This window comes from Spinacia oleracea, chromosome 2 (assembly GCF_020520425.1).
Source record: "Spinacia oleracea cultivar Varoflay chromosome 2, BTI_SOV_V1, whole genome shotgun sequence".
Taxonomy (NCBI): domain Eukaryota; kingdom Viridiplantae; phylum Streptophyta; class Magnoliopsida; order Caryophyllales; family Amaranthaceae; genus Spinacia; species Spinacia oleracea.
The window spans coordinates 99,532,967-99,560,432 of NC_079488.1; the positions used below are offsets into that span (position 1 = coordinate 99,532,967).

The 27,466-nt window shown below is 37.4% G+C and overlaps 2 protein-coding genes across 2 annotated transcripts; both read right to left on the reverse strand.

The window, feature by feature from the left end:
* Nucleotides 1-17,730: 17,730 nt before the first annotated feature.
* On the reverse strand, nucleotides 17,731-19,726 carry LOC110803940 (phospholipase A(1) DAD1, chloroplastic). The gene has a single exon (XM_056835575.1). The coding sequence runs from the start codon at nucleotides 19,575-19,577 to the stop codon at nucleotides 17,946-17,948; it is 1,632 nt and encodes a 543-aa protein (XP_056691553.1). The 5' UTR covers nucleotides 19,578-19,726; the 3' UTR covers nucleotides 17,731-17,945.
* Nucleotides 19,727-21,928: 2,202 nt separating this feature from the next.
* LOC110803946 (uncharacterized) lies at nucleotides 21,929-22,426 on the reverse strand. Its single transcript, XM_022009499.2, has one exon. The coding sequence runs from the start codon at nucleotides 22,424-22,426 to the stop codon at nucleotides 21,929-21,931; it is 498 nt and encodes a 165-aa protein (XP_021865191.2).
* Between the last annotated feature and the right edge of the window lie 5,040 nt (nucleotides 22,427-27,466).

Below are 27,466 nucleotides of genomic sequence, written 5' to 3' on the forward strand. Positions count from 1 at the left end.
ATTTGTTCACTGACACATCTATGATCACCAGAACTGTCTTGCAATTGTGGAGAATCTTGCTCCTGTTGCTCATCATTAAGTAACTGGAAAGGATTTGCAGTCTGAGTGGGTTCCACAGAAGAAACTCTCACTCTTATTGGTCTAAGTGCCCTCTGAAATCCCTCTTGATCCACTTCCACCTCTTGAGATCTTACTTGATGCACAGGTTGAACCTGTTTCTGCACCCACAGTTTCTTAGCTTTGTTCTGTCTACATTCTGATTCAGTATGCCCTATCAACTGACATTTCTCACAGAGTGTTGGCCTCCATTCATATCTCAATTCCACCTGAGTTATCATGCCATGCTCATTCACAAAAGAAACAGACTCAGGTAGTTTTTGATTCATTGGCACTTCCACCATAACTCTAGCATAGTGTAGCTTGTCCCTATTAATAGTGGCTGAATCTCTCTTAACTGGATTGCCAATCTGCCCCACTATTTTAAACAGAGCTTTTTCACCCCAATATTTGAAGTTCAATCTCAATTGAATCCAAATAGGGATAACCTGTACTTCTTCCTTTTCCATGTCCATATCCACAGACCAAGGTCTAACAATTAGGGGTTTCTTATCAAAGAAGTAATGACCAGTTAACACTGTATCTCTTGCCTCCATTGTCATAAATCGCACCAGAAATACTCCTTTCTTCACCATCACCACTTTATCCACTTTAAAATTCCTCCATATTCTCCTAAAATATCCCTCCATCACATGAACAGGAGGGTTTGCACCCACTACATAACAAACAACAGCAGAATTCCAGAAATCAATCTCATCCTGTATATCATCTATATCTTAGAAAAGTAGAAAAGTAGAAAATATCATGATGATTTGATTAGGGATTCGGATTTACCTATTTAGGATTAGGTAATTAGTACCGATTTGTGTTCCCAATTGCTTTCACATTTTAGAGAAATTGTAGTGGAAATTGTAGATTGGAAACTTGAATTTTGTATTAGAATTTGAGAGGAAAAATTGAAATTACGACGTTGTATTCAATTCTGCCTCCCCATTTTGTGTGGAAATGAGAGTTTAAATAGGAGGTTATGCGCCCGATTTTGTATTTCTTAATGGCATTTCGACTGGAAACGGCCTTGTAAAACCAATGGAGTGGTCCATTGGGGGAGATTGTGTTTGGATTTTGAATTTGATTTTTGGAAATTGAATTTTGTACCGAGTTCCGGAATGGGAACGGGCTCGGGAGTTGGATTTTGGACTTTGGAATATATCTTAGCAATTGGGACTTCCGCACGGAGTTGTACCAACCACCTAGCAAGGATAAATGGTCTCGTCATAATCCCATCAGGGGAGACACAAATTAGGTGTCTACAGACCTTTAATCATCTTTTGTGATTCATATCTATAAAAAATTATAGTCATATGAGATCTTGTTAGATTCGTATCAATATATATTTTCTAAATTTCAACTTTTTAAAATTTGTTCTTATACATATATAATTCGAGATATTAAGAGTCAAAGTATGTGTTAGAAAACGTAAATTAAAGTCAATCATGGTGCAATATTTAAGGAACGGATGAAGTATTATTAATTTGAATTAACATTTATTTTACATGTAAATCGTTTAATATTAACAATTGTAAATTTTTATTTAAGTCTTAATTTTGAAAAATCATATCAAATCATATCAGATCAATTCGTATTATTTCTGATCAGATGAGATATAGATCAGATCACAAAAACTAAGTTCAGATCGATCAGATCAGATAAAAAAAATAAGTTCAGGTCATGAGAAATAAACTAAACGGGATCTAATACTCCATTTTATTTTTATTGATCTTCTTAATTTTAACAAAAAAGTGTATTTTGGTCTAAATTGGAAGGATAAATTAAAAGGTTAACATAGAATAGATATTTAATTGGAATTTAATTTGTGGATAAGATGGGCGGAGGGACGGGTAAGGAAGGTATTTGGTGGTTATCTGGGTATCCTATTTTCATATCGATGGGTATATAAATACCTAAGTGGGTGGTGTGTCGGTAATAGTTTTGAATTTATGCGCATACTTGGAAAAAGGGAGGGATGAGATTACATATATTTACTTATTAACTTTCACAATTTATTAATTTTTTATTTACTGAAAAGGAATATCAAATTGTAGATTTAAAAGATACAATGTTGAATATAAAAAGACTTATTGATTAATTCATCTAGATAATTTAATTTATCAGACATATAGGAGTATGTTTGACAAGAAAAATATGAAGCTCAAATTTATACTATCTTAAGAGCTTAAAGAATGTGAAAACTGTAATACATTATTTTTGGCTACCAACTAAGATAATAGAAGCACGAAATGGAGTCTCTTAAGAGTAATTCTTGGATGAATCGTAAGTTCCATAGTTTTTGTTAGAAAACCATCTTAACATATAAAATTAATTAAGGCGATTACGATAATTTGTATTCTCATCCTGGCTTAACATCCATTCAGTATAAAGGGGTAAAATTGAAGAAAGAAAACGACGTAAAACTCTTTAAAACCAGGTTCTCGAAGTCTTGTATTTACCATATTTGATGTAGTAGACACTATACTTAAATGCACAGTATACGTGTTTCAAATTTCAATAAACTGTAAAATAATTTATAATATAATACTTCGTATTACATTCAAAATATTAAATTTAAAACCGTAATAAAAAAAAGTAAGAACATTTTAGGTGGACATTTTAGATAATAAAAATATTTAAATAATTCAAGAATTTTTATTTTTTAAAAGTTAGTACAGAGTACTTTGTATTTAGATTTCACTAAATCATGCATCGCATATGTGTTATACTAGTTTTGATATAATTTAACACACAAAAATAATTTTCATTTCTCTCTCTAATTTGCTTATTTACAACTATACTCCTATGTACCAAAAAGGCAAAAACTTAATTACTCATCTTGTAATTTTTTGCTTTTATTCTTATTATTGTTGTTATTATTGTTTTTGTTAGAGAGAGAAGTAGGGGTAGAGAAAGAGAGGGGTGATGAGTTTTTCTTTTGCTCATGAATAAAACAGAGATGAGAATTTTTTTTCACTAATGGGAAAAATGAAAAAGGAGAGAAAGTGGGTATAGAGAAAGAGAGGTGAAGATTCTGGAGAATGATAGAGTAACCCTAAGGGTTGGTAACCCTTTCAATATTGATTTTTGATTGGCTACAAATGCATTGAAACTTTACATACAACACTTTCTCTCTCCAATTAATTATGTTTATATATTATTTTATGTTATATGTATCTTAGGGGTTGCCAACCCTTAGGGTCAACCAAACATTTTCCGAAGATTCTTTATCCATGATTAATAATGGTCTTAATAATAATAAACTCCGGAAAACTAAAATGTTTAAGACGGTCCTTACAACATGATATCTTAGTGTAGTAAGAAATTAAAGTAGATCTCGTTGGATTATTATGAACTGTCAAATTCAGTGGTCATAGTTCATTAGTTTGCCATATCTTATCACAAATTGAAGTGGGTTTGAGGCATGTTAGATTCTGTGTTTGGATTTGTGGTTGCAATATTTTATCATGTGATTTTTATAAAGCATTTGTTGAATCGAGTGAGCTTTAAGTTTCAATGCAAACATCATGAGTTTAGTTTGTTTTAGTTGGACCAATTTTGAGATAGAATGCAAATCGATCTGTAACTTGAGTGAATGTGTACATGTACTTCAAACAATTTACTTTGCATTACGGAGTACTTTAAAGTTTTCATCAAAGTTTTCACCGAAGTTTTGGTGTAACTTGTTATATTATTCACAATATCTAAAATATCTAAATTGCATAATCTAAAATCTCTAAAATGCTCTTGTGTTTTTTATGTGCTCTTTTAAATTTTAAAATTTTCAATAGTACGCAGTACTATATTATTAGCACGTAGTATGAGTTTACCATACATATTTGAGAAAAAAAAAAAGAAAAAAGTCTTGCGAGGGGTTTTTAATCGACGCCCTGATACGCTAAAATTGCCCTCATTTTATTACGGAAAAGTACGATTTTACCCTTTACAAAGAAATTGACCCATCCCCTTCTTCATCTGCCTCATCTCCGACCATCTCTTTCCTCCCCCTCGTTTCCCGACCACTCAGAAGTACTCCGGCCGACGGAAAGTCGAGGCCTTCCCTTCAGTTCACGACTTCCCTTTCTATTTTTACGTCTGTGTATACTTTGTCCTCTCCTTTCTGTTTTCTGCCCCCCTCCCCTCCTTCAGCTCTCCTCCCCATCGTCTTCGAAATTCACCGGAGGCTGCGACCAGCAGACCATAGCAGCGACACCGGAGACCTATAGTTTTGATATATTCTTTTTTATATTGAATGTCGCGCACGGCTTATGGCCGCCACGCACAAGCTATGCGCCGACCACACGGTGGCCCCTGCAGATTTGGTGCACGAGTTTCATGTTGCCGACGCACAACATGTGCGCGACGGCCATGAATACCACACAAAAGCTGTGCGCGGGCGGCAAGCAGGTATTCGATTTTTTTAATGTATTTTTTTTATTTTTTATTTTCTGTTTTTTTTAATTTATGTTTAATGTTTGCATTTTCTGTTATAAATTTTTTCTTATTCTTATGAAATTGAATTTCTAGTTTTTGTTTTTATAATTAATGCTTTAATTTTTGTTTTATATAATTATTTTTTAATTTTCTGTTATTATAATTATCATTTAATTTATATTTAATATTCCATTTTTATTATTGTGGTAAAAAATTGAAGGAAAAGGTAACATTTTTATAAGGGTAAATGTGTATTTCACGTTAAAAATGCGGGCGATTTTAACGTATGCGGGCGTCGAATAACGATACACTAAATTTATTGTACACCAAGATAACTTTTATGCTTTTTTTGTAACTTTAACCTACTTTTTTATAACTTTTATATTATAAAAATAAAAAGTTGATAGATAAACACTTTAAAGGGTTAAATGATTAATTTATACATTATTTGTGATTTTGAATAAATAATTTTTATTCAAATGAAAAAATTTATCACTAAAAAATAGATAACTTATATATATATATATATATATATATATATATATATATATATATATATATATATATATATATATATGTATATATATATATCTTTCTGCGAAGAAAATGCTAAGTGTGAAAATAGGGGAAGCCTCTTCAACCAGGCTGTCGTTTTCCTCCAATCGGTTGTGGTTTGTCCTACAAAAACGGCAAACGTAAACTAGCTCGGGGGGGTTCCCGAGAAAACCCTCTCCGACGCTCAAGTCAGTTCTTGTAGAGAGAGAAAGTAGTGAGAGAGTCAGTGTGGGAATAATTGCATACCTGAGTAATGATTAGGTGAAGCATATTTATAGTAATGCAGGATGGCATTATTAGTAAATATAGGCAAGTGTAGGGGTATGGAATCTTGGGCCTGTATGGGGCTGAGATATGGGCCCCTAACTTCTGGTCTGAGCCCATCAAGAGGTTTGTGTTTGAGGGTATTTTCAGTAATTTCCCCTGAAAGGGTATCTTGGTAATTTGTGTAGAAAGTGGGTCCCACAGGGGGGGGCCCGAACATTAGCCCCACGCCAAATTTGCGAGTTCTGGCCAAAGACTCGGGAGTTTGGCGGAATGAACTCAGCCCTCCGGCTTTTGTTACATATACATGGGTTGCTTGCCCGGCTGGCTAGCAATGTTTGTGAGCTTGGCGAAGGTCATGCCTAGTTGAGACATTCTACATTGGGCGATTGCTTCAAATTTGTGCTGAGAGAGGTATGAGTGTGACGCGCGCGGCTTGGCTTTTGTTTTCCGCCACAAGGGCGCTGGCACAAGGCTAGGCTTGGCTTTTGTTTTTCGCCCCAAGGGCGCGGGCACAAGGCAGGGCTTGGCTTTTGTTTTCCGCCCCAAGGGAGCGGGCACAAGGCAGGGCTTGGCTTTTGTTTTCCGCCCCAAGGGCGCGCGCACAAGGCTGAGTTTGGCTTTTGTTTTCCGCCCCAAGGGCGCGGGCACAAGGCTGGGCTTTGGCTTTTGTTTTCCGCCCCAAGGGCGTGTGCACAAGGCTGAGCTTGGCTTTTGTTTTCCGCCCCTAGGGCACGGGCACAAGGTTGGGCTTGGCTTTTGTTTTCCGCCCCAAGGGCGCGGGCACAAGGCTCGGCTTGGCTTTTGTTTTCCGCACCAAGGGCGCGGGCACAAGGCTCGGCTTGGCTTTTGTTTTCCACCCCAAGGGCGCGGGCACAAGGCTCGGCTTGGCTTTTGTTTTTCGCCCCTAAGGCACGGGCACAAGGCTGGGCTTGGCTTTTGTTTTCCGCCCCAAGGGCGCCGGCTCAAGGCTGGGCTTGGCTTTTGTTTTCCGCACCAAGAGCGCGGGCACAAGGATCGGCTTGGCTTTTGTTTTCCGCCCCAAGGGCGCCGGCACAAGGCTCGGCTTGGCTTTTGTTTTCCGCCACAAGGGCGCGGGCACAAGGCTCGGCTTGGCTTTTGTTTTCCGCCCCAAGGGCGCGGGCACAAGGCTGGGCTTGGCTTTTGTTTTCCGCCCCAAGGGCGCCGGCACAAGGCTCGGCTTGGCTTTTGTTTTCCACCCCAAGGGCGCGGGCACAATGCTCGGCTTGGCTTTTGTTTTCCGCCCCAAGGGCGCGGGCACAAGGCTAGGCTTGACTTTTGTTTTCCGCCCCAAGGGCGCGGGCATGGTTGAGCGGCGTGGCTGCTGTTATGACTCGGCGTGGCTGCTCTTTGTTAATCGGGCAAGAGGCGCCGATTGGCGTGGCTGCTCCTGTTTTTTTTTGTTTTTTTTTTTTTTTTTTTTTGGCGAAGGCTGGTGGAGGAAGGGCATGCCAGGCGTGGCTGTTCCTTTCTCGGCGTGGCTGCTCCTTTTTTTTTTCGCCGTATGTACGTGGGTAGGATGATGGCTGATGCTTTCTCTTGGCGTGGCTGTTGTTTTGTCGCCCGATGTCGGGTGCGGTGCGTGAGAGAGAGTCGCACATGATGGTGCCATGGCTTCTACTTTCCGCACATGATGGTGTCAAGGCTTCTACTTATGGTGCCATGGCTTCTCTTTGCCGCACATGATGGTGTCGTGGCTTTTACTTATGGTGCCATGGCTTCTACTTGCCGCACATGATAGTGCCAAGGCTTCTACTTATGGTGCCATGGCTTCTCCTTGCCGCACATGATGGTGTCGTGGCTTTTACTCGCCGCACATGATGGTGCCATGGCTTCTACTTATGGTGCCATGGCTTCTACTTGCCGCACATGATGGTGCCAAGGCTTATACTTATGGTGCCATGGCTTCTTCTTGCCGCACATGATGGTGTCGTGGCTTTTACTCGCCGCACATGATTGTGCCATGGCTTCTGCTTCTACTTGTCATACACATGACGGTGCCATGGCTTCTACTTATGGTGCCATGGCTTCTACTTTCCGCACATGACTTAGATAAATTTTGATAAGTATGGGAATGAGTTGTTGTTCTCCAAAGGAGCTAATGAGCCCCATGCTTGGACGAACGATGATGCGCCATTCTTGAAAATGACTTAGATTATTTTGCTAAGTATGGGAATGGGATTCTGTTCTCCAAAGGGGCTAATGAGCCCCATGTTTGGGCGAACGATGATGCACCATTCTTGAAAATAACTTAGATTGTTTTGCTAAGTATGGGAATGGGCTGCTGTTCTCCAAAAGGACTAATGAGCCCCATGCTTGGACGAACGATGATGCGCCATTCTTGAAAATGACTTAGATTATTTTGCTAAGTATGGGAATGAGTTGTTGTTCTCCAAAGGAGCTAATGAGCCCCATGCTTGGGCGAACAATGATGCGCCATTCTTGAAAATGACTTAGATTATTTTGCTAAGTACGGGAATGGGCTTCTGTTCTCCAAAGGGGCTAATGAGCCCCATGTTTGGGCGAACGATGATGCACCATTCATGAAAATGACTTAGATTATTTTGCTAAGTATGGGAATGGGCTGCTGTTCTCCAAAGGGACTAATGAGCCCTATGCTTGGTCGAACGATGATGCGCCATTCTTGAAAATGACTTAGATTATTTTGCTAAGTATGGGAATGGGCTGTTGTTCTCCAAAGGAGCTAATGAGCCCCATGCTTGGGCGAACGATGACACGCCATTCTTGAAAATGACTTAGATTATTTTGCTAAGTATGGGAATGGGCTGTTGTTCTCCAAAAGGACTAATGAGCCCCATGATTGGGCGAACGATGAAGCACCAAAAATGACTTAGATTATTTCACTAAGTATGAGTTCATGTGCTTGACGTGTGCTTTCCTTTTGACGTGTGTTGCGCTTGCATGGCCAATGTTTGGCTTCTAATTACAACATTCTAGAAACAAAATTTGCTAAGTAATATTACTGGTCGAGCTCTTTACTATTGCCATGAAGATATAAAGCTTTGTTTACAATGATGAGATGTTATTTAGCCTATGGCGGGCTTACATGTATCTTACCCCCACTTTCATCATTGAAAACTATGGATGTGAGCTATAAAGCTAAGTACTTTTGAGAAAGGGAGAAATTCTTAGGAGATTGAACATAAAACCTTCTAAGGTTGTCGGTGTTCCATGGGCGAGGGAGGGGCTTGCCTTCAGGAGTTTCGAGTCCCTTCTGGCTTGGCTTTCTTGGCCAGTGGCTGGGGGTACTTGTCCCTCTCTCGAGGCTGTTAACATAGCATCGCCTGCCCACTTGTCGATCCCCAAAGATTTTTCCCACGGAGCCATCTTCCAACTCAAACTGCATGAGAAGTTGGTACACCGAGATTGCGGCTTTTATTTTGCTTAGTAGAGGTCGGCCTAAGATGATGTTGTATGGCAGGGAGATGTCCACGACAAGAAAGTCTACCAACAACCGTCTTCCCTTGTTTTTAGGACCCAACCTGACAGGTAGCTTGATGGTGCCTTGAGGATGGACGCCTTGACCTCCAAATCCAATGAGTGGCTGGGAGATGGTTTTCAGATCATCTTTGAAATACTTGAGCCCTTCTAGACACTTTAGAGTAATGATGTCGGCGGATGATCCACTATCCACTAACACTCGCCTTACCGTTGAGTTAGCGACTTTCATCTCGATGACCAGCGGATCGTCATGGGACTCTTGAATTGGATGACTAGTGTTCCCACCAAATGTCATCACCGGGGTTGATTGAGAAGCTGATGCCACTTTTAGGACTTGATGTTCCAGTGCCCACAAGCTATCCTTCGCCTTGCTCACAGAACCGCCTGTTGCCAAGCCTCCGGCTATCACTCCAATGTAGTCTCCCGTATCATCACTAAGAGACTCCTTTTCTTTGGCTTTTGCTTTTGGGGGATTCTTCCTTAAGTAATTATTCAGCTTGCCCTTGTCAACCAAGTGATCCAGTACCTTTTTCAGCTCCCTACAGTTCTTTGTGGTGTGCCCGCACTCGTGGTGAAACTCACACCAAAGTGTAGGGGTATGGAATCTTGGGCCTGTAGAGGGCTGAGATATGGGCCCCTAACTTCTGGTCTGAGCCCATCAAGAGGTTTGTGTTTGAGGGTATTTTCAGTAATTTCCCCTGAAATGGTATCTTGGTAATTTGTGTAGAAAGTGAGTCCCACAGGGGGGCCCGAACAATATATATGTAACTTTTAAGCATTTTGAGTCAACTTTTACTCTGCTGTACAATATTTAGTGTACACCGCTTATAAATAAGAATTTTTGAAAAAACAATATTAAAGCTCAAAAATCATTTAGACATGTTACAAGTAGTATATACTGAAATAATGTTATGGTCATTGATAAAAATCTTCTTACATCCGTCGGAAACTAAGTCCGTACTCGATCTACTACTACTACTGTATTGGAGATTTGAAGTATGAGTTATTGTATACGAAGTATATTTTTGAAATTAATTTTTTTTTACGGGGAATAACAATATCGTTAATAATCAGTCATACAACATCTACAATGATAAAATATACCTGCATATCAATTCAAAGAAAATAAATTTGAAGTATGCATCATGTGCATTCATATATATTACGAGCATCGACGGCTCTTCTAAGGGGAGGACCAAGGCTCGGCCATGAATTTGTTTTCTTCTAGTGTTTAGTTATAATTACAAATGGATATATTGTTCAAAATACACGCTTAAATAGTTGTGGCATAATCATCAAAAAAAATAGTTGTGGCATAATAATTGCGTAAGGAACAAACCTTGATTCCTACTTCCTCTGTTTTTGAATACTTGTAACAGTTTGATCGATCAACATACTTGCTAAATAACTAATTTGACCTTAATTGTATGTAATTACACATAATTATATGCAATTACAAATTTAGTTCGACTTTACAAGAGGAAGGACTCTAGGGCCAATTGCCTTATGAAAATAGACTCGCGCAAAAAGCCTATATATGATTCTATTTCATGGGAATCCCTAAGGAAATGCTTGAGTACCTAAAATTTCCAGGTACATTTAGGAAATGGTTTATGACATGTGTTTCAACTCCATCATACTCTATTTATCTCAATGGGGGCTAACATGGTTTCATCCGAGGTAAAAAGGGCCTTATGTAAGGGGATTCCCTCCCCCCCCCCCCCCCCCCCTCTCCTATTTACCACATGCATGAAATACCTCTCAAGAATTCTTGCTCATGTCAGTTCCAATGCCGAGTTCTCCTTTCACTCCATGTGTTCTGAGCTGAAGCTCTGCCATCTGACTTTCGCCGACGACCTGTTTCTTTTTAATAAAGGAGACTTTAAATCTGGTTTCTTATTACTTCACGCTTTTGCTACCTTTTTTGGTGCCTCGGGTCTGGCTGCAAATATGGCTAAATCTGCAATCTATTCTAGCAACATGAAAAGAGATGATGCAACCAGATTGTGTTGCTTCTGGTTTCTCTCCTAGTTGTCTACCTTTTAGATATATCGGAATGTCTATCGATCTCAGCTAAACAGCTTGGTGTTGCAGATTGCTCCATTCTGGTGGGATAAAATTACTGCTATGATCAGGTGTTGGAGTTCTAGAGCTCTCTCTTATGCTACCATATGTGTTCTAATCAATTCTGCACTCCTCTCTCTTCACTCTTATTGGGCTAATATTTTAATCATCCCAAGAAAAGTCCTTATGGAAAAATTGTTGTTTGTAGGAACTTCTTGTGGGATGGTAAACCCATAAGTTATAGGACCCCTCCGGCCTATTATTTATAGGGACTTTACCAATGCTGAAGGTAGCTTGCGGTTTCTTGGGAAGCTATTTGCAAACTCAAATGCTATGGTGGTCTTAGCATTAAGGATTGTTACATGTGGAACATTGCGGTTGAGGGGAAGTACGTTTGGAATATAACAAGTAAAACCGATAGTTTGTAGCTAAAACGGGTATCACATGTTTATCTCCAAGGGAAGGATTGGTGATTTTACAAACCCCCTAAGGCTACAAGCTGAACTTGAAAACAAATCTCTGAAGTTAAGGACAATCTTAAGGGCGGGTACATAGGGGATGTTTGGTCTGCTAGAGCATTAAAAGGTTACTCTATAAGCAGTGGATACACTTGGCTGTCACAAAATCAAAACAAAGTGATTTGGCACAAATGGACTTGGAATAGGCTCAACATCCCTAAACACAGATTTATATATGTGGTCGTTGGCAATGTTTAAGAGATTAAGAACCAAGGATAGACTCTATACTTACAAGATTTGTGAAGATGACACGTGCACTTTATGTGGTCAACATTGTGAGACTGTTGACCAGTTATTTTTCTCTTGTGTTATAGCTTATTTGTTTGGCTAAAAATAAATATTGATAAGTATAGGATGCAGGGCATCTGATGTAAACCAAATTTGCATATGGCTTGACAGAGGGGAGCAAATTCAAAAAAGGGGTGCAGATTGCTACCATTACGGCTTCAGTTTATCAAATTCGGCTGCAAAGAATTATGTTGTTTGGAATCTTCGGGTACATCATCCAGACTTGATTGTTCAAAGAATTAAAGCTGATGTTTTGTGCAGAGTCAAGAAACTTGTCCCTGTGAAAATATCAAATAGCGATAGAGCATGGCTTGCTAGCCTATAATTGTGTCAACAGATTGTTGTAGTTTCCTTTTATGTGTTTGTATGGAGTTTTGCTCCTCAAAGTTGAAGGTTACCGTAGTTGTTGTGTTTTGTTCCTTTTGGTTTGTGGCAACCCTTCCTAGAAGGTGGATCTCTCCCTCAAGGATGTTTCTTCTGTTCATTTCAGTATGTTGTTAATGGACTTTGAGCAATATATTATTTACTCTTGCTTACCAAAAAAAAAATTACATATTACTCCCTCCATTTCTTTTTGATGTATCCATTTGGAATCTGGTGTGGTTTTTAAGAAAATTGGAATATTGGTTTATATGGGTATAAGTGTAATGATTGGGTGTAAGAGAAATGATTGGGTGTAAGAGATTATAATAAATAAAAGAGTGAGAAAATAATAAAGAAATAAGGTAAGAGAGAGGAGTGATAATGATGGGTGATAAAGGAGGTGAGAGAGTGGGTATATGGGGAAGGGAAAAGAATTAAATATTATGGGTGGGGAAAATTAGGTGGGAATATGGGTAGAATCTTTAGGTATTTTGGTAATTAGATAGAAATGTAAGGGTATTTTAGGATAAATGTATGTCCAAAAATAGAATAGATTCTAAATGGATACAACAATATGAAACGCTTAAAATGGAAACGGATACAACAAAAAGAAATGGAGGGAGTAGTAAAAACTTGAAGAAAAAAAAAATTGATATTTGAAAATATACATTAAGACTAATTGATTTTTATATATTAATAAGAAAATTTAGTCAACGCTAATGTATGAATAGTACAAAAGTTAAACCGTTATAAGTATTCAACGGATGAAGTACAATTTTTTAACCCAAGATTCCCCACTGTCCACTGATTACGAGTAACCTACACTGAAATACTGCTATAGTCAAAATCTTGTTACATCCGTTGTAAACTAACTTTTGTGGAGTGTTTCATATTTTTATGGCATGTATCTTATTACATTGGCATGATTTAATGGGTTTGACTGCACTTTTGGAGGATGTAGAATAATAATAATCATTCTTAAAAGGAGAATAATTTACTTATTTGATAAGTCAAAAGTTTATCATATGTAAATAAGTAATTAGCCGTAAAGGAGGACCCCTAATCAGAGATACATTGGATGTATAATTTATCTTAAAAATTAAAGCAAAACAATTAGAAGGTTCTTCTTGTTGCATTTTATTGTACTCTTGATTCTGTGAATATGTTTTTGAGTTTAAATCTTCCTAAATGATGATTTTGTCGGATAATCCTTAATTGTTTAGTCTAAATTAAATGTTTGTTATCATAAGCTTTATCTTTCTTAACCTCTATCATGAGAGTTTAACCGTGTGATTTGTGCATGTAGTGGTCCATATATATTTTTGTAGACAGTTTACGTGTTTTATTTACCTCTTTCTTTATAGTAAAATCAATTCAATTCATTCATAAAAAGGCATACGATAACTTATTAACTCTTGCAATTTATCCTGCACAATTGTTTATCAACGAGCTAGTTTATGACAATCCGCCAGACCTACGATCTTTAAAATAAAAAGAAGTCTACCACAAAGAATGAAGAAAAAAACCCTACCTTTCGAGTTCAAGAAAATTGTTATTACAAAATGAGGAAGCACTGTTAACCTGAAAATTAAATAATACAAAAAAATACACCACAAATAACAAACAGGGTAAGCTTTTTACTGTTAAAAATAAAAAAGACGAAAGGCCGTCCAATATTCATTGTCGAGCTAGTGAGTGTTGAATTATACGGGGTTTTCCCTTTGCTATAAGCTACTTTGTTCATTTTTTTTTTTTTGGGTTATACTACGAGGAGCTCCCACCGCTTTCGACGAGTGGACTAATTTTCCGCGGGAGTTTGCAAGGGTACCTCGATGGGATGAGATTTTTTCCATTCCCAAGGCTCGAACCCGAGACCTTGGTTAAGGAGCAAGAAGCCCTTAACCACTCATGCCAACCTCAATTGGTATAGCTACTTTGTCTTTTGATAATGCGTAAGAAATTATTAAGATGGGTAAAATAGTAAGGGAATTGCTAAAATTTGGAAAAAAAGTAATGGATCACAAACAAATTTTCGTAATAGATCATCCGATAATTAGTAAACAGTGATATGACATACTACTTCTATGGCGGAGCCTGGAGCCTTTATGAGAACCCATTTTTAATTTGTAAAAATTAAATTGTTTATACCTTGTATTTATTAGAAAAAGTAAATTAATACAGATAAAATAATTAATTTATTAACATGCTTGACACTTCGACATAAAAATCCTATCTCCTTCATTGATTACGTCACCGGTCTTTCTAAGATGACTGGACAGTTAAGTAAATATTAGATGGTCTAATTGAAAACTATGGAGTAGCTGTTATCTCTAAAGCCTAAAGTCTTGGACGAAAAAACGAGATTGTAATGTTGTATGTACGGAGTGGGATTGTACAGACCTAGAGATATAAAACTCGTGCGGTCAAATGGATTTAAAGCTTCCGCGTTTGCAAAATTAAAGACAATAAATATAATTAGTCAATTTGACCCAAATCTTAGGGAGATAAGAATTTACATCCGAACTCATAAGTTTCTATGGAGTAATTAATATAGCTCTTCAATGATTTGTTTGAAAAACATGCAAAACCTGATTTCATTTCTTTCTTCGTTGAAACACCTGTAATTAGGAACATATTACACCATTAGTTTAGTCAATTTTTTTTTTCTATTTTTGGTACGTTTTATTTGATTTTAACAGAAAAAGAAAATCAAACAGATATTTAAGGGCATATGAATTGAAGTTAGAATTCGTGATGAAATCACACGTTGTTAATTGTTTTGGAATTGATCTTCCAATTTTGAAAATTATTAAGTATACTCGAGTGCACCGTGCACCCAAGAGTATTTTTATGTTTGTGGGTGATCTCTCTCATATTTTCTCCTTACATGTAAGGGGAAAATGTAAGAGGGTGTACCATGCACCCGAGTGTACCTAATATGTTTTATTTTAATTTTATGATTTAATCATGATCCTTAGGGTTACAGTTAGCGTTTTTCTACGGTTGAATTCATATGTCTGCTTCAATTGAATTTTTTTAACATTTTACGCCGTAAATAATATCACCTTTTAGGCACCATTTGGTAGGGAGTAAAACTTTCCTTGAAAAATGTTTTCCATGGAAAATCATTTTACAATGAAAAAGTTTTACGCTCTACCAAATGCAGCCTTAAAAAATATTGTTTGACGGACTTTAATGGCTGCATTTGTTTTGTATTTATCCTATTTACGAGTTTGAATCAAATATTCTCTAAATGATATGTATTGCGTTTAACATAACAATGTTGACCTTTACTGCGTGATAGGGAGTAATATCTTTACATTTGTATTACACATGCCAAAAAGTCTTGTACATTACCTAACGTATATTCAAAGTTTAACTAAATAAGACCTAATTTGTTACTAATCCGTCAGAAAAAAAAATGTTCCTAATCAACTTTGATCTAAACCAACCAACAATCCATAACCAGCGTGCCTAGCTAATTTTTAATTTATCGCTATATAATCAACATTACATCATATAAAAATCGAACAATCTTCAACCAATTCAAAATTAAACTAGATCACTTAATACCCAACCGACTCAAAATAATATGCCTTTGTTACGCAAATCTAAGTTATTTGTTTTTAAAGTAAGCCAATTAATAGGCACAAATGGACTTATTTCTATTTTATCATATTATTTATCAATGCCGCTCCGCAATTTAGAAGGTGGACCATGGTGCACCTTAAGAACACTAGTATATAATTAAAAGTACATCTGGTTACGAGAAAAGAACATGAGTATTTTTTATATTTAGGTTTTTAATAAATAGTAATATATATTATTTTTATAACAAAAAAGTGAAATATCATATTGCATGTTCTTTTGTTGTAGTGTTATGTTCTTTTACTTATACACATATGTTCTTGTGGTGCACCATGCTCTATGTGCACCACGGTCCATAATCCGCAATATTATTTTGGTGCTTGGAACTTAATTACGAAATCTATGATAAAAATCTATGAATGGATTTTTGTTGGACTGAAAATTGCGGCGGTATGTCACTTTAATTAACTCGATGTCGATAGTACAATTATTCACTGAGCAGTTAGTACACAAACATCGGTGCAAGACTTTTTCACTGACTTTTTTTCTCATAAAAAAATAAGTTTGGTGTGTTGCACTTTAATTAAAAGAAAAAGAAAAAAGAAAATACAGAAAGTATAACTTTGGTATGGCCGGTGGAGTGTGATTGGTTGTTAATTTTTGATGTCTCTAAAAATGTAACTGTTTGGATGGCCGGTGTTATAATTATATGATGCAGCCGTAAATATTGTTGGTGACACAGGGGTATGTTTGACCGTTTAATAACATTGTTACTTAATTAATCTTCCATTTTTAATAATCAATTTTTATTTGACCTACATAAAACAAACGTCACCTTTTTCATCATTCCGTCTATTGCCTCATGCATGCACTCACGTACTACATAGGTTACTCATTCCATCAAACTAAATTTGCTCATTTAAACGATAATACAAGTAACCGTCCAGAGGCATATTAGATATACATAAATCGAGTGTTATTAATAGAGAAGGAAGAAATTATGGGTCATAGACTCATAGGTTCCTAGTTCTAGTTCTAGTACATAAAATCTACCTATTTAAATGATAACGTAAGTAACCGTTCAGAGACAAAGCAAACATATATATATATAAGTCGACTAATTGGCCGGAGAAGGGAGAAATTATGGGCTCAGGGGTCAATTCTAATAGGTTGACATGTATAAATAAAATAGGTGAGTCAAATAATCTAATTATACGTACACACATGCATTAAAAAAGACTTTAAAAGGTTTTATTTTACACGGATTAGTACATTTGGAATTTTTAATATTTTAAACTCAATTACTAACAGTTTTAAAACCGAAGTATGGTAATAATATAAAGGGAATTATCCACTAGTCATGGGTATACATTACGAGTAAAACAAATTCGTATGTAGGTCGAACTAGAATTAGATATAGTGTGTAAATATTAAGGAATATACCAAATCCTGAACAGTAAGTTATAGGGGTCGAAGTTAATTATTAGCTTAACATAGCATCTTAATAATATAGAATCCTTCCTAAGTACACCGTCCAAGCTAAGGGATCGAGTGAGTGAGAAATTTGTAGATTATATGAAATGGGCACTTAATTTGAATGCTTTCAATTTGACATATGACACATATGATGTTCAAGATTAAAGGGAGTGGAATATTACGTGTCATGTCCCTTGTGAGTTCTGAATCTGATTACATGGAAGAAGTGAAGCCTTTCTCTCCATGTGCAAAAACACTACTCCGTACTCAATTTGATTTTTATTTTTCCTTTTCTTGAGAGGGAAACGTAATAAATGTTCATGTATGTACCAAGTATCACATCAAGTGTATTAAATTTTATATGTATGTACCAATGTGGAGTATGAGGCAAATTTTCGTACAATATACTCCCTCTAAATATGTACAATTGTTTGACTGACACACTGGATTTGTTTGAACGAAAATTAGAATGACCGTAATTAAATGCAGTTAAATATTACGGAGTAGTAATTAAAAATTATGAAAATTTGATATTTGAAAAATATGCATTAAAATCAATAACAACACAATAACATTTGATAGTGTACAAAGTTAATGTATAAATACTGTACAAGTCAAACTGTTACAAATATTCAGAAACGGGTAGAGTAAAATTTTGGAACAGAGGGAGTATGTATATCAATTGAGCGCGCAATTGGTTAACATTTCCATTTAAACTGTTACAATGTAGAATGCTCAAAAACTACGGAGTAGTTGTTATTATGAGTATGTATGTACAATTATACATTGTGGGTAAAAAATGTAAATTTACAAAGCAAGAACACCACTATTGTTGTTGATGTTGTTGTCTTTCTCATGAGCATTACGAGTACAACGCTGGGTGAGTTTGTTCAATGACCTCCTTACAAAGTTTTTGAGTGGACAATCTTCCACCAAGTTTAGATAAGTTTTTAGGTCATGGCATTTTGCAACATCCATGTTGCTCAAATAGTATTGCAGTAGTTGTTCTGCTGATTCTCTGTTCTCCAACCTCAGTTCTCGACCCACCTCGGCGTACACCCACCACCGTGTGTCATCCACCCTAAATTGTTGCACCCAATTCATCAATATATTTCCCATTAGCTTCATTTTGCTCGAGCCACTTTTAGTTACACCCAAACGACTCTTGCTACTACTTTTTATTTTACCTTTACCGAAATGGCTACTTAATATTTTACCAAAACGGGTACTATCACTAACACTTGTAATTGTACCAGGACGGTTACTCCTATTGTTATTTTTATTGTTATTGTTATGACTAGTACGAGGACTATTTTTTATCCCAATTTTTTTAGTAGCACTTGGACTAGTATCTATGTTGACAAAATCTTCATTATTATCAGTTACAAACCCGGGGAGTTTGGTGATGAGATCACTGGGGTTGACCACCCTTAGTATTTTTGTCCCTTGTTTGTCTACAAGGGAACGGAAGCTTTGGTTTCCCACTCTCGGCCCGCCAAAAGATATCACGGTCACAAGCGGGGCCCGGTCGAACGTGGTCTTGATGTCATAGGCTGCCAACGTAGCCAGGGCAGCACCAAGGCTGTGGCCGGTGATGGTGATACTAAGAGGCTCCTTGTCTTGATAAAGATCAAGGATCCGGCCTATCTCTATTCTTATTGCGTCCTGTAGGCTGGGCCACATGTCGTTCCCCGAAGTGTATAGGCTCAGGAACCCACTCTCCACCATAGGGGGGCTGTCCACATTCCACGGGCCCACATTGTCATTCTCTACCGATATGGGCCCTGGTACCGGGGCAAGAGTGGCTCGTAGGTTCTCGAGCCACTCAAGGCACGTGGCGGTCCCACGCAAGGCGATAACAACCTCCCGGCGTCCAAGTTGTTTGATCATCGCCTTGTTGGTACAGACCGCCACGTACCCAATCCAGCTGGTCTGCATCGGAGACCAGCTGGAGCTAGCCCACCCGGGTACTTGGATCCCCGACGTAGCACGGAGGTGCCGTGTTAGTCTGTACCCGGGGGTAGGCAGCCCACACTGCTCAAAAAAGGACTTCTTCTTATACTTGGATGACCCATAGGAAGAAGAGTGAGGGTTAAACTCAAACCCCCTATAGGTAGCCTCAATAAAAGACCCGTATCGGAGAATCTCATCACGGAGATGATCGTCGAGTGGATCAAGTAATCCATCCCAATCCCTAACCCCCATGTACTCCTTCCAGCGGTTTGCAGCCCGAGACTGCCGAACCACAGGAGTAAGCTTAGTTTGGTTAAGAGACTGACGATTGATAGACTGCTGAGACTGGAAAGTGAGCTCCTGAGTGCGTTTAGTAATACTGCATTGCTGATGGCCAGGCACAGGCACAGGCACGGGCACGTAAGGTGTGCCTGAAGACATAGGAAGATCATATGGTAGCACTAATGACTTCATAGACAGCCTCATTTTTGGCTGCTAAATATATAGTACTACCTATATTGTTATTATCTGTAATTATATTATATGCTTTGAGATGTTATACTATATTGTTATTGTAGAACAAATATATATAATGTAGGAATGAAGAATAATATTTACAAAACTTTTGTTGCAAAATATTTATGTTTGGTTAAGGAGGTTAAAGCGGGGCATTGCCCATTTTATAGGAGTGGAGGCCAGGCACAGGGGAAAAGGCATTAGGACGGAAGGGTGGTGTGTGAGTGAGACTATTTCTGACTGTGACACTCACCGAGTATAATATGATTGGTTGAATTTTTATGGGGAAATAGAAGCTTTTTTGGTATTTTATACTCGTATCACGCACTTCCTTTCAATTTTTTACTTTTTATTTTTCAAACACACTTTTACATTTTACCTACTTTTCATTTCCCACTATTTTTCTATTGAATCATTTTATATTTACTTATCTGTCATACTATGTTCAGTAGTGAGATAGATGGGTAGGAGATGGATGACGTATTGTGAAATGTGAGATGAAGGTTTAAGCCGATACATGATATATACGTATTCAAATTGCTTTCCTCCCTTTTATATATGAAATAGTTTTTCGAATTTACATCTAATAAGTAGGATAAAAGAACATAGGGAATACATATGACTATATGAGTATAGTTTTTGGTATATACATTAAATTGCATGGGATAGAACAGAAACTAAGGTAGGAAGTTTTTTATCGAGATAAAGTATTTGACATCTTGAGGACATGCAATAGCGAGTCCATGCATGTAGGAGCTCAATTAACCAACCTATCTCTTTTCATTCAATTTTTAAAACAGCCAATGCATGTTCAACCAACCCTGTATTTTTAAGAATGGAGGAGGAGAAAAAGAAAATTAGTGCCACATGCATTTTCTAAACATTGAAATCCGAGTAAGAGTTAGACTAATTAAGCTCTTCCATGTCACATGTATCACGTATGAGTTGCTAGATCATTTTCCATATGCCAACGTCTTTAACTTTATCCATTATTCATCCTAGGTGGACGATAGTCACATACGATATTATGAGAAATAGTTTCCAAACCGAAATCGAGAGTTAATTACTTATATTAATTTTGTTTTAAGCCGTTTCTATCTAAGGAAATCATTAATTCCTTTAATTTGGAATGAAATTAGGTAGTGTTTGGAAACTTGAATTTTATTTCAATTCCTTCATTTCAAATGTGGGAATTGAAATGTTGAAATTCAATTCCAAATTCATTGTTTGGCAAATATTATAACTTAAAATCCAATATTTCAATTCCACTTTTATATTTGGGAAAAAAGGAACTTCAACCTCTAGAATTTAACTGGATACAAATTCTTGGCATGTACACTAATATTTTAGTAATACAGTCATGAAAGTGTAATAATTCAACAACAATTAAATATTTTATTTGATTGAATTATTTGATTAATCAATAAAGAAAAGAAAATCAAAATTAAATTATTAATTAACAACATTAGAATTTGGGGAACCACTAAACCCTAACTTTTCGAAACTTAGTGCCTTCAATCTCGTCATGGTGTCGACAAACGGCATCGGCAAGCAGGCTGCGAACCGGCGACGACAAACAAGATCCGATTCGACGGTACATAAACCGGCAAAATCCTCGAGGTGGATGACGTCATCATGATCGGAATACATCTCTTTCATCATCTGATCTACTTATTCCTGTGACGTTTCCAGTCTGATTTCCTTCACTACGTCGAAGAGTTCATCAGCGGAGATGTTTCCGCACACATCAAACCCTAAAATCTCAAATTTGGGGAAAATTCGGAATTTTTAATCGCGAGGTATACAATCAAACATCCCAAAACCTTATCTTAGTACCAAAAAATTCAGATTTTGGGGAAAAAATCAAAACCTAAAAAATTAATTTTGGGAAAAACCAAACCCTAAAAAAATCCATTCAAGGAAGATATAGTGAGAGAAGTACAACTCGGTTTGATTCGTGGAAGAGAGAGTGAGAGAAGAAGTTGGAACGAGTTTTAATGGCGATGTAGGAGAAGTTGGAGCGTGAGAGAGGAGAAGAGTGGTTGGGAGGAGCGTGAGAGCTAGAGGAGAAGAGCGTGCGAGAGTAATATGGGATTTGAAATGACTTCATTTGAGAAAAGATTTGAAATTCCATGGGTTGGGTATATTTTCTAAGAGGCTTGGATTTGAAATTCCAAATACTTTATATTTCCAAACCGCTGATTTGGCCCAATTTCATCATTTGAAATGAAATTCCTCTATCCAAACAGGCCATTAAAGCATTTTTTTTTGGTAGAAAAGGGCAGGAAAATTAAATTAAACCAACAAAGTCATACAGCATATTAGGGTACAGATTCATGAAAGTTTCGCGAATTAACATCTAGAACTGGTTGGAGTTCTGACAAATACAAATCATTACAAGACTCCTGTGGTTGGAATAAAAGATCGATGCTCCCAATTTGGCTCTGGTCTGCTCTTGCTTTTCGCGCCATATGGTCCGCCAGTTTGTTTGTCCCTCTACCCTCGAACCGAAGGAGCGAACCTAAGAGCTGATTCTTCAGTTCCCTACAATCCAAAACAAGATTAATATAATTTCCCGTCACCCGTACATTTGAATTTATAAGCTCCACTGCCTCTTTACAATCAGAAGATAGTATCAATCCTGTCCAAGCTTGTTCAATGCCGATTCTGATGCTTTCCCTTATAGCAAGGAGTTTCGCCATTAAGCTGGAATCCGCCATAGCTTTCCCATGGAACCCAATGATCCACTTGCCTTGGTTGTCTCTCACTGTACCTGCTAGACCTGCTATCAAAGAGTCTTGTTTCCAGGAGGCATCCATGTTACACTTAAGCCTAGGGTAGGGAGGGGGGTTCCATTTTGGGGGGGGTGGTGATGGCTGGACTTATATGATTCGGGGTTATGGAGGGGGGGGGGGGGGTGGGGTTATACTGTATATATTCTGTCACGGCAAGGGAGGCTTTGTGTAAGCACTCTTTAGCTTTCATGTTTTCTTTCAAAATGACCCACAAGTTTCTACGTTTCCAAATAAACCAAATAATGAAAGGGAAGGCTACATTCCAAGTTACTGTGTTCCAAGGGAGGGGGTTCTGGACATTGTGAGCTAGCCATTGGTGGATTGGGAGGTTATAGAATCTCAAGCAGTTACAGAGAGAATTAGGAGAAGAATTTGTTTTATTAATCAATATTCTCGCACGCAATGAAAAAATGCAGAACCAACTGCTTAAATACAGCAATGATGCCAGCTCATCAAAACAGAATGTAACAAACTCTCTAACAGAAATATAACTAACTGATATTCTGTTTTATAAAATAATAAAATAAATATATTAATTCCTATACTCCCCCTTCAAGCTGGACCTTGGAAATAAGTCCTAGCTTGGCAGAAAGTTGCTTGTGAGGAGAGGAAGCCAATGGCTTGGTAAGGATATCAGCCAGTTGGTGAGAACTAGATACATGAGCTGTGTGAATGAAACCAGCTTCAACTTGCTCTCTGACATAGTGCATGTCACGTTTCAGATGCTTGGTTTTATCATGAAACACAGGATTCTTGGCCAGGTGCTCAGCAGAGATGTTGTCACAGTGCAAAGTGATGGGTAAAGGCACAGTGATTTGAAGATCCTCAAGCAAACCATGAATCCAAACAAGTTCACTTGCAGCTGCTGACATACTTCTGTATTCTGCTTCAGCAGAAGATTTGCTAACACTTCTTTGCTTCTTGGTTTTCCATGAGATGAGGTTGGGGCCAAGAAAGACTGCATAGGCACTAAGAGACCTACTACTGAACTGACAAGAACTCCAATCAGCATCACTATAAGCTGATAAAGTAGGATCAGCATCAGCTGAATACCAAATACCATCAGTTAAGGTGCCTTTAAGATACTTTAGAACATGCAATGCAGCACGCAAATGGGGAACTCTAGGAGAGTGAACAAATTGACTTAAGTGCTGAACACTGTAAGACAAATCTGGTCTGGTGATGCCTAGGTAAAGCAATCTACCAATCAATCTTCTATAAATATCAGGTTCAGCAAGTAGATCACCCACATCAGTAGAAAGTTTAAGGCCACAAGATAAAGGAGCAGATACAGAATCACAGTTTTCCATACCAGCATCAGCAAGTATATCTTGAATGTATTTCTTTTGAGAAAGAAAAATGCCATTCTTATTCTTGTGCACCTCAATACCCAAAAAATAAGCCAGTTGACCAAGATCTTTGATTGTGAAAGCATGATCAAGGGCTATTTTGACTGCTTCAATTTGAGAAGAAGAGGTGCCAGTGAGTAAAATATCATCAACATATACAAGCAATACCAAAAATTCACCATCAAAAGTTCTAGTAAAGAGAGAATAGTCCTGGGTGGATTGTTGAAAATTGAGGGTTTTCAAGAATTTGCTTAACTCTTTGTTCCATTGTCTAGAAGCCTGTTTAAGACCATAAATTGATTTTCTGAGTCTGCATACTTCTCCTGGCTTAGCTTTAGTGTAACCAGCAGGTGGTTTCATGTACACCTCCTCATCAAGAAAACCATGAAGAAAAGCATTGTTGACATCAAGTTGACAAAGAATCCACCCCTTCATTGCAGCAAGTGCAATTACAATTCTAACAGTAGCCAATTTAGCAACTGGAGAGAAAGTTTGAGTAAAATCCCTCCCCTCAACTTGTTGATATCCAATAGCAACCAATCTTGCTTTGTGTTTATCAATTGTGTAATCTGGATTCAATTTTGTTCTATAAACCCATTTTGAACCAATAGCTTTTTTGTCCTTGGGTAACACAGTAAGATCCCAAGTATTATTGTTCTCGAGAGCTTCTATTTCCTTGTCCATAGCCAAGATCCAATTTTCATCATCCTTAGCTTGATTGTAATGTTGAGGATCAGAAGAAGTGGAGCATACAGAGAAAGCAAGAGAATCCCAAACATCAAAGTTATGAAGAGCTAAATCAAGTAACCAATCAAATTCAGTTGAAGCTGTATGAGTGATATGAGGCAGAATAGAATCAGCAGAAAATGACAAAGATTCACTGTCATTAGGAGCAGCCAAAGAAGTTCTATGAGGTACATAACCTCCTACAAAATCAGTAAGAACTGAAGATGGTTTGATCTGTCTGGTAGATTGTCTGGTAGTTGGATTTGAAGGTAGAGTAATTGTATTAGAAGGTGGATGAGAATGATCAGATTCTAAAGAATTAGAAGGAAGAGAAGGAGAAGAATTTTGAGAAGGAGAAGAATTTGTGTTTGAGGAATCAGAATGTGTAAAGTGATTAGAAAGAGTTGGAGATGACTGAGAGATAATAGGAGAGTTGGGAGAATTAAGTGAATGATTATAGTCATTGATGTGATTTGGAAGAATAACAGTATTATCAGTACCAAAATGAACTAGAGAAGGAGGATTAGTGACAGGAACAGAATCAGGTTTAAGACCATATGGGAAAATTGTCTCAAAAAATATCACATCCCTGGATATAAACACCTTGTGAGTATCAAGATCATAAAGTTTGAAACCTTTGTAGCCAGCAGGATATCCAATAAATAAACATCTTTTTGCCCTTGAATCAAATTTGTCCCTACCAATATGATTGTTGTGTGCAAAACACAAACAACCAAACACCCTTAAGGCATCATATGCAGGAAGTTTATTGAATAATACCTCAAAAGGAGTTTTCAAACCCAAAAGTTTGGAAGGAATTTTGTTGATTAGGTGAGTAGCAGCAAGTATACATTCCCCCCAGAATTTTTTAGGCAAACCTGCATGAAACCTTAAAGATCTAACCCTGCCATTTTGTTGAGGAACATATGGAACACTTTTTTCATGTATAATTCCCTTGTTTGCAAAAAAGCTCCTACATGACTCTTTCACAATTTCAGTACCATTGTCAGACCTGATTCTTTTAACTTTTGTGTTGAACTGAGTCTCAACCATGGATAGGAAATCAGAAACAATATTCTCAACTTGAAGTTTATTGTGTAAGAGATAAGTCCAAGTTGACCTACTGTGATCATCAAGTACTGTAAGAAAGTAAGAGGCTCCATCTAGGTTTTTAACCTTATAGGGACCCCACAAATCCACATGAATCAAGTCAAAACATGCATTTGCTTTACTTGTACTGACAGAAAAAGGCAATTTGTGTTGTTTAGCTTTGTAACACACAATGCAATTGTATTCAGAAACACCTTTACAAAACTCAGAATTTACATGTTTCATTTTGGACAATGAGGGATGTCCTAATCTAGCATGTAACAAGTGTATCTTATTTGAATCCAACTCCCTGGCCATAGAAAAACCAGTGGCAGTTTTGTTTGGTAAAACAATCTTATTCTCATCAAGCTTATTTACATCAGTAATACTGGACACAGTATTGCAATATGGTTGTTGATGAAGGGTACCTTGGTCAGCAACACTTGATAATATGTTGTTTGAGGATGCAACAAAATAATACAGGCCATTTGTCTTGTTTCCAGCACCAATTAATTCACAACTAGCAGGGTCCTGGAAAACATATCCAGTAGCAGTGAATACAACTTTCACACCAGTGTGTTCAATAAGTCTGCCAATGGATAATAGATTGTGCTTGAAACCTTTAACCAAAAGAACATTATGCAGGACCAATTTAGCACTGAGGACAGTATCTCCAATAGTATCAACAACTAATTGAGAACCATCTGGTAGTCCAACTTTAATAGGACTCAAAAGCATCCTAATATTGGTTAAAATAATTTCATCATAGGTCATGTGATCACATGCACCAGAGTCAACAATCCACAGACATTCATTATGCATTTTATTTACAGCACAGTTGAATGAGTGAGAAAGAGTACCTGCATAATTGGCATAAGAGCAAGTAGCTCTAGTTGCATCAGTGTTTTGAGGTTGTTTGTTATTCATAACCTTCATAACTTCTTGGCAAATTGCATTCAGCATATCATTATTCAGTACTCCATTGTCACCATCAGTATTTCCCAAAGGTTCATCCCCAATATCAGCAGAGTAGTTGACATTAGCTGCAAGCCTACCACCAGTAGAATTACTCCCCTTGGAAGCCTTAATTGTGTTGTACCAGTCAGGATAGCCAATAAGCTTGAAACATTGATCAACTGTGTGTCCTTTTCCTTTGCAATGAGTACAAATACGATTCATCTTTTCCTTTTTGATTTCTTTCCAATCTTTCTTGCCTGTTCCTGTATTGTACTTCTGTAATTGAGATTGATTTCCTCTGTAAGACTGAGCAGCCATAGCACTGCTTGTCATAGCATTGCTTTCTGTAGTTGCACCACTTAGTTCTTTCTGTTTTTCTATTTGTTGTGTGATTGAAAAAACCTTGTTGATGCTAGGCAAAGGATCCATTGACAAAACATTTGTCACAGTGTTATCAAAAAACCTCCATTCAATCCAAGCAATAATTTCATCATCTTATCTTCTTCCTCAAACTCAGCAACCTTTTTCATAAATTGACAGCTACATTGCAACATTGCTCCACATGTACAGCTAGGAAATGCTCTTAAATTTTGCATTTCATCCCACAGTTTCTTGAGCTTACCATAATAAGCCACAATAGTCATATTCTGCTGTGTCAGATTTTCAATTTCTTTCTTTAGTTGATACACTAATGGACCATTTGATTGTCCAAATATCTCATTCAATTCACACCACAGATCAACAGCATTATCAATATAACCAAAATCATCAGCTAAATCATGATTCATTGAGCTTAAAATCCAGCTAACCACCATGAAATCAGTTCGTTTCCATCTCATATAATCTTTGTGATTTACAGCTGGTTTTGTTATTTCACCATTTATGAATCCTTCTTTATTTTTAGCTACTAAGGCACGTTTAACATTTCTACTCCATCTAACAA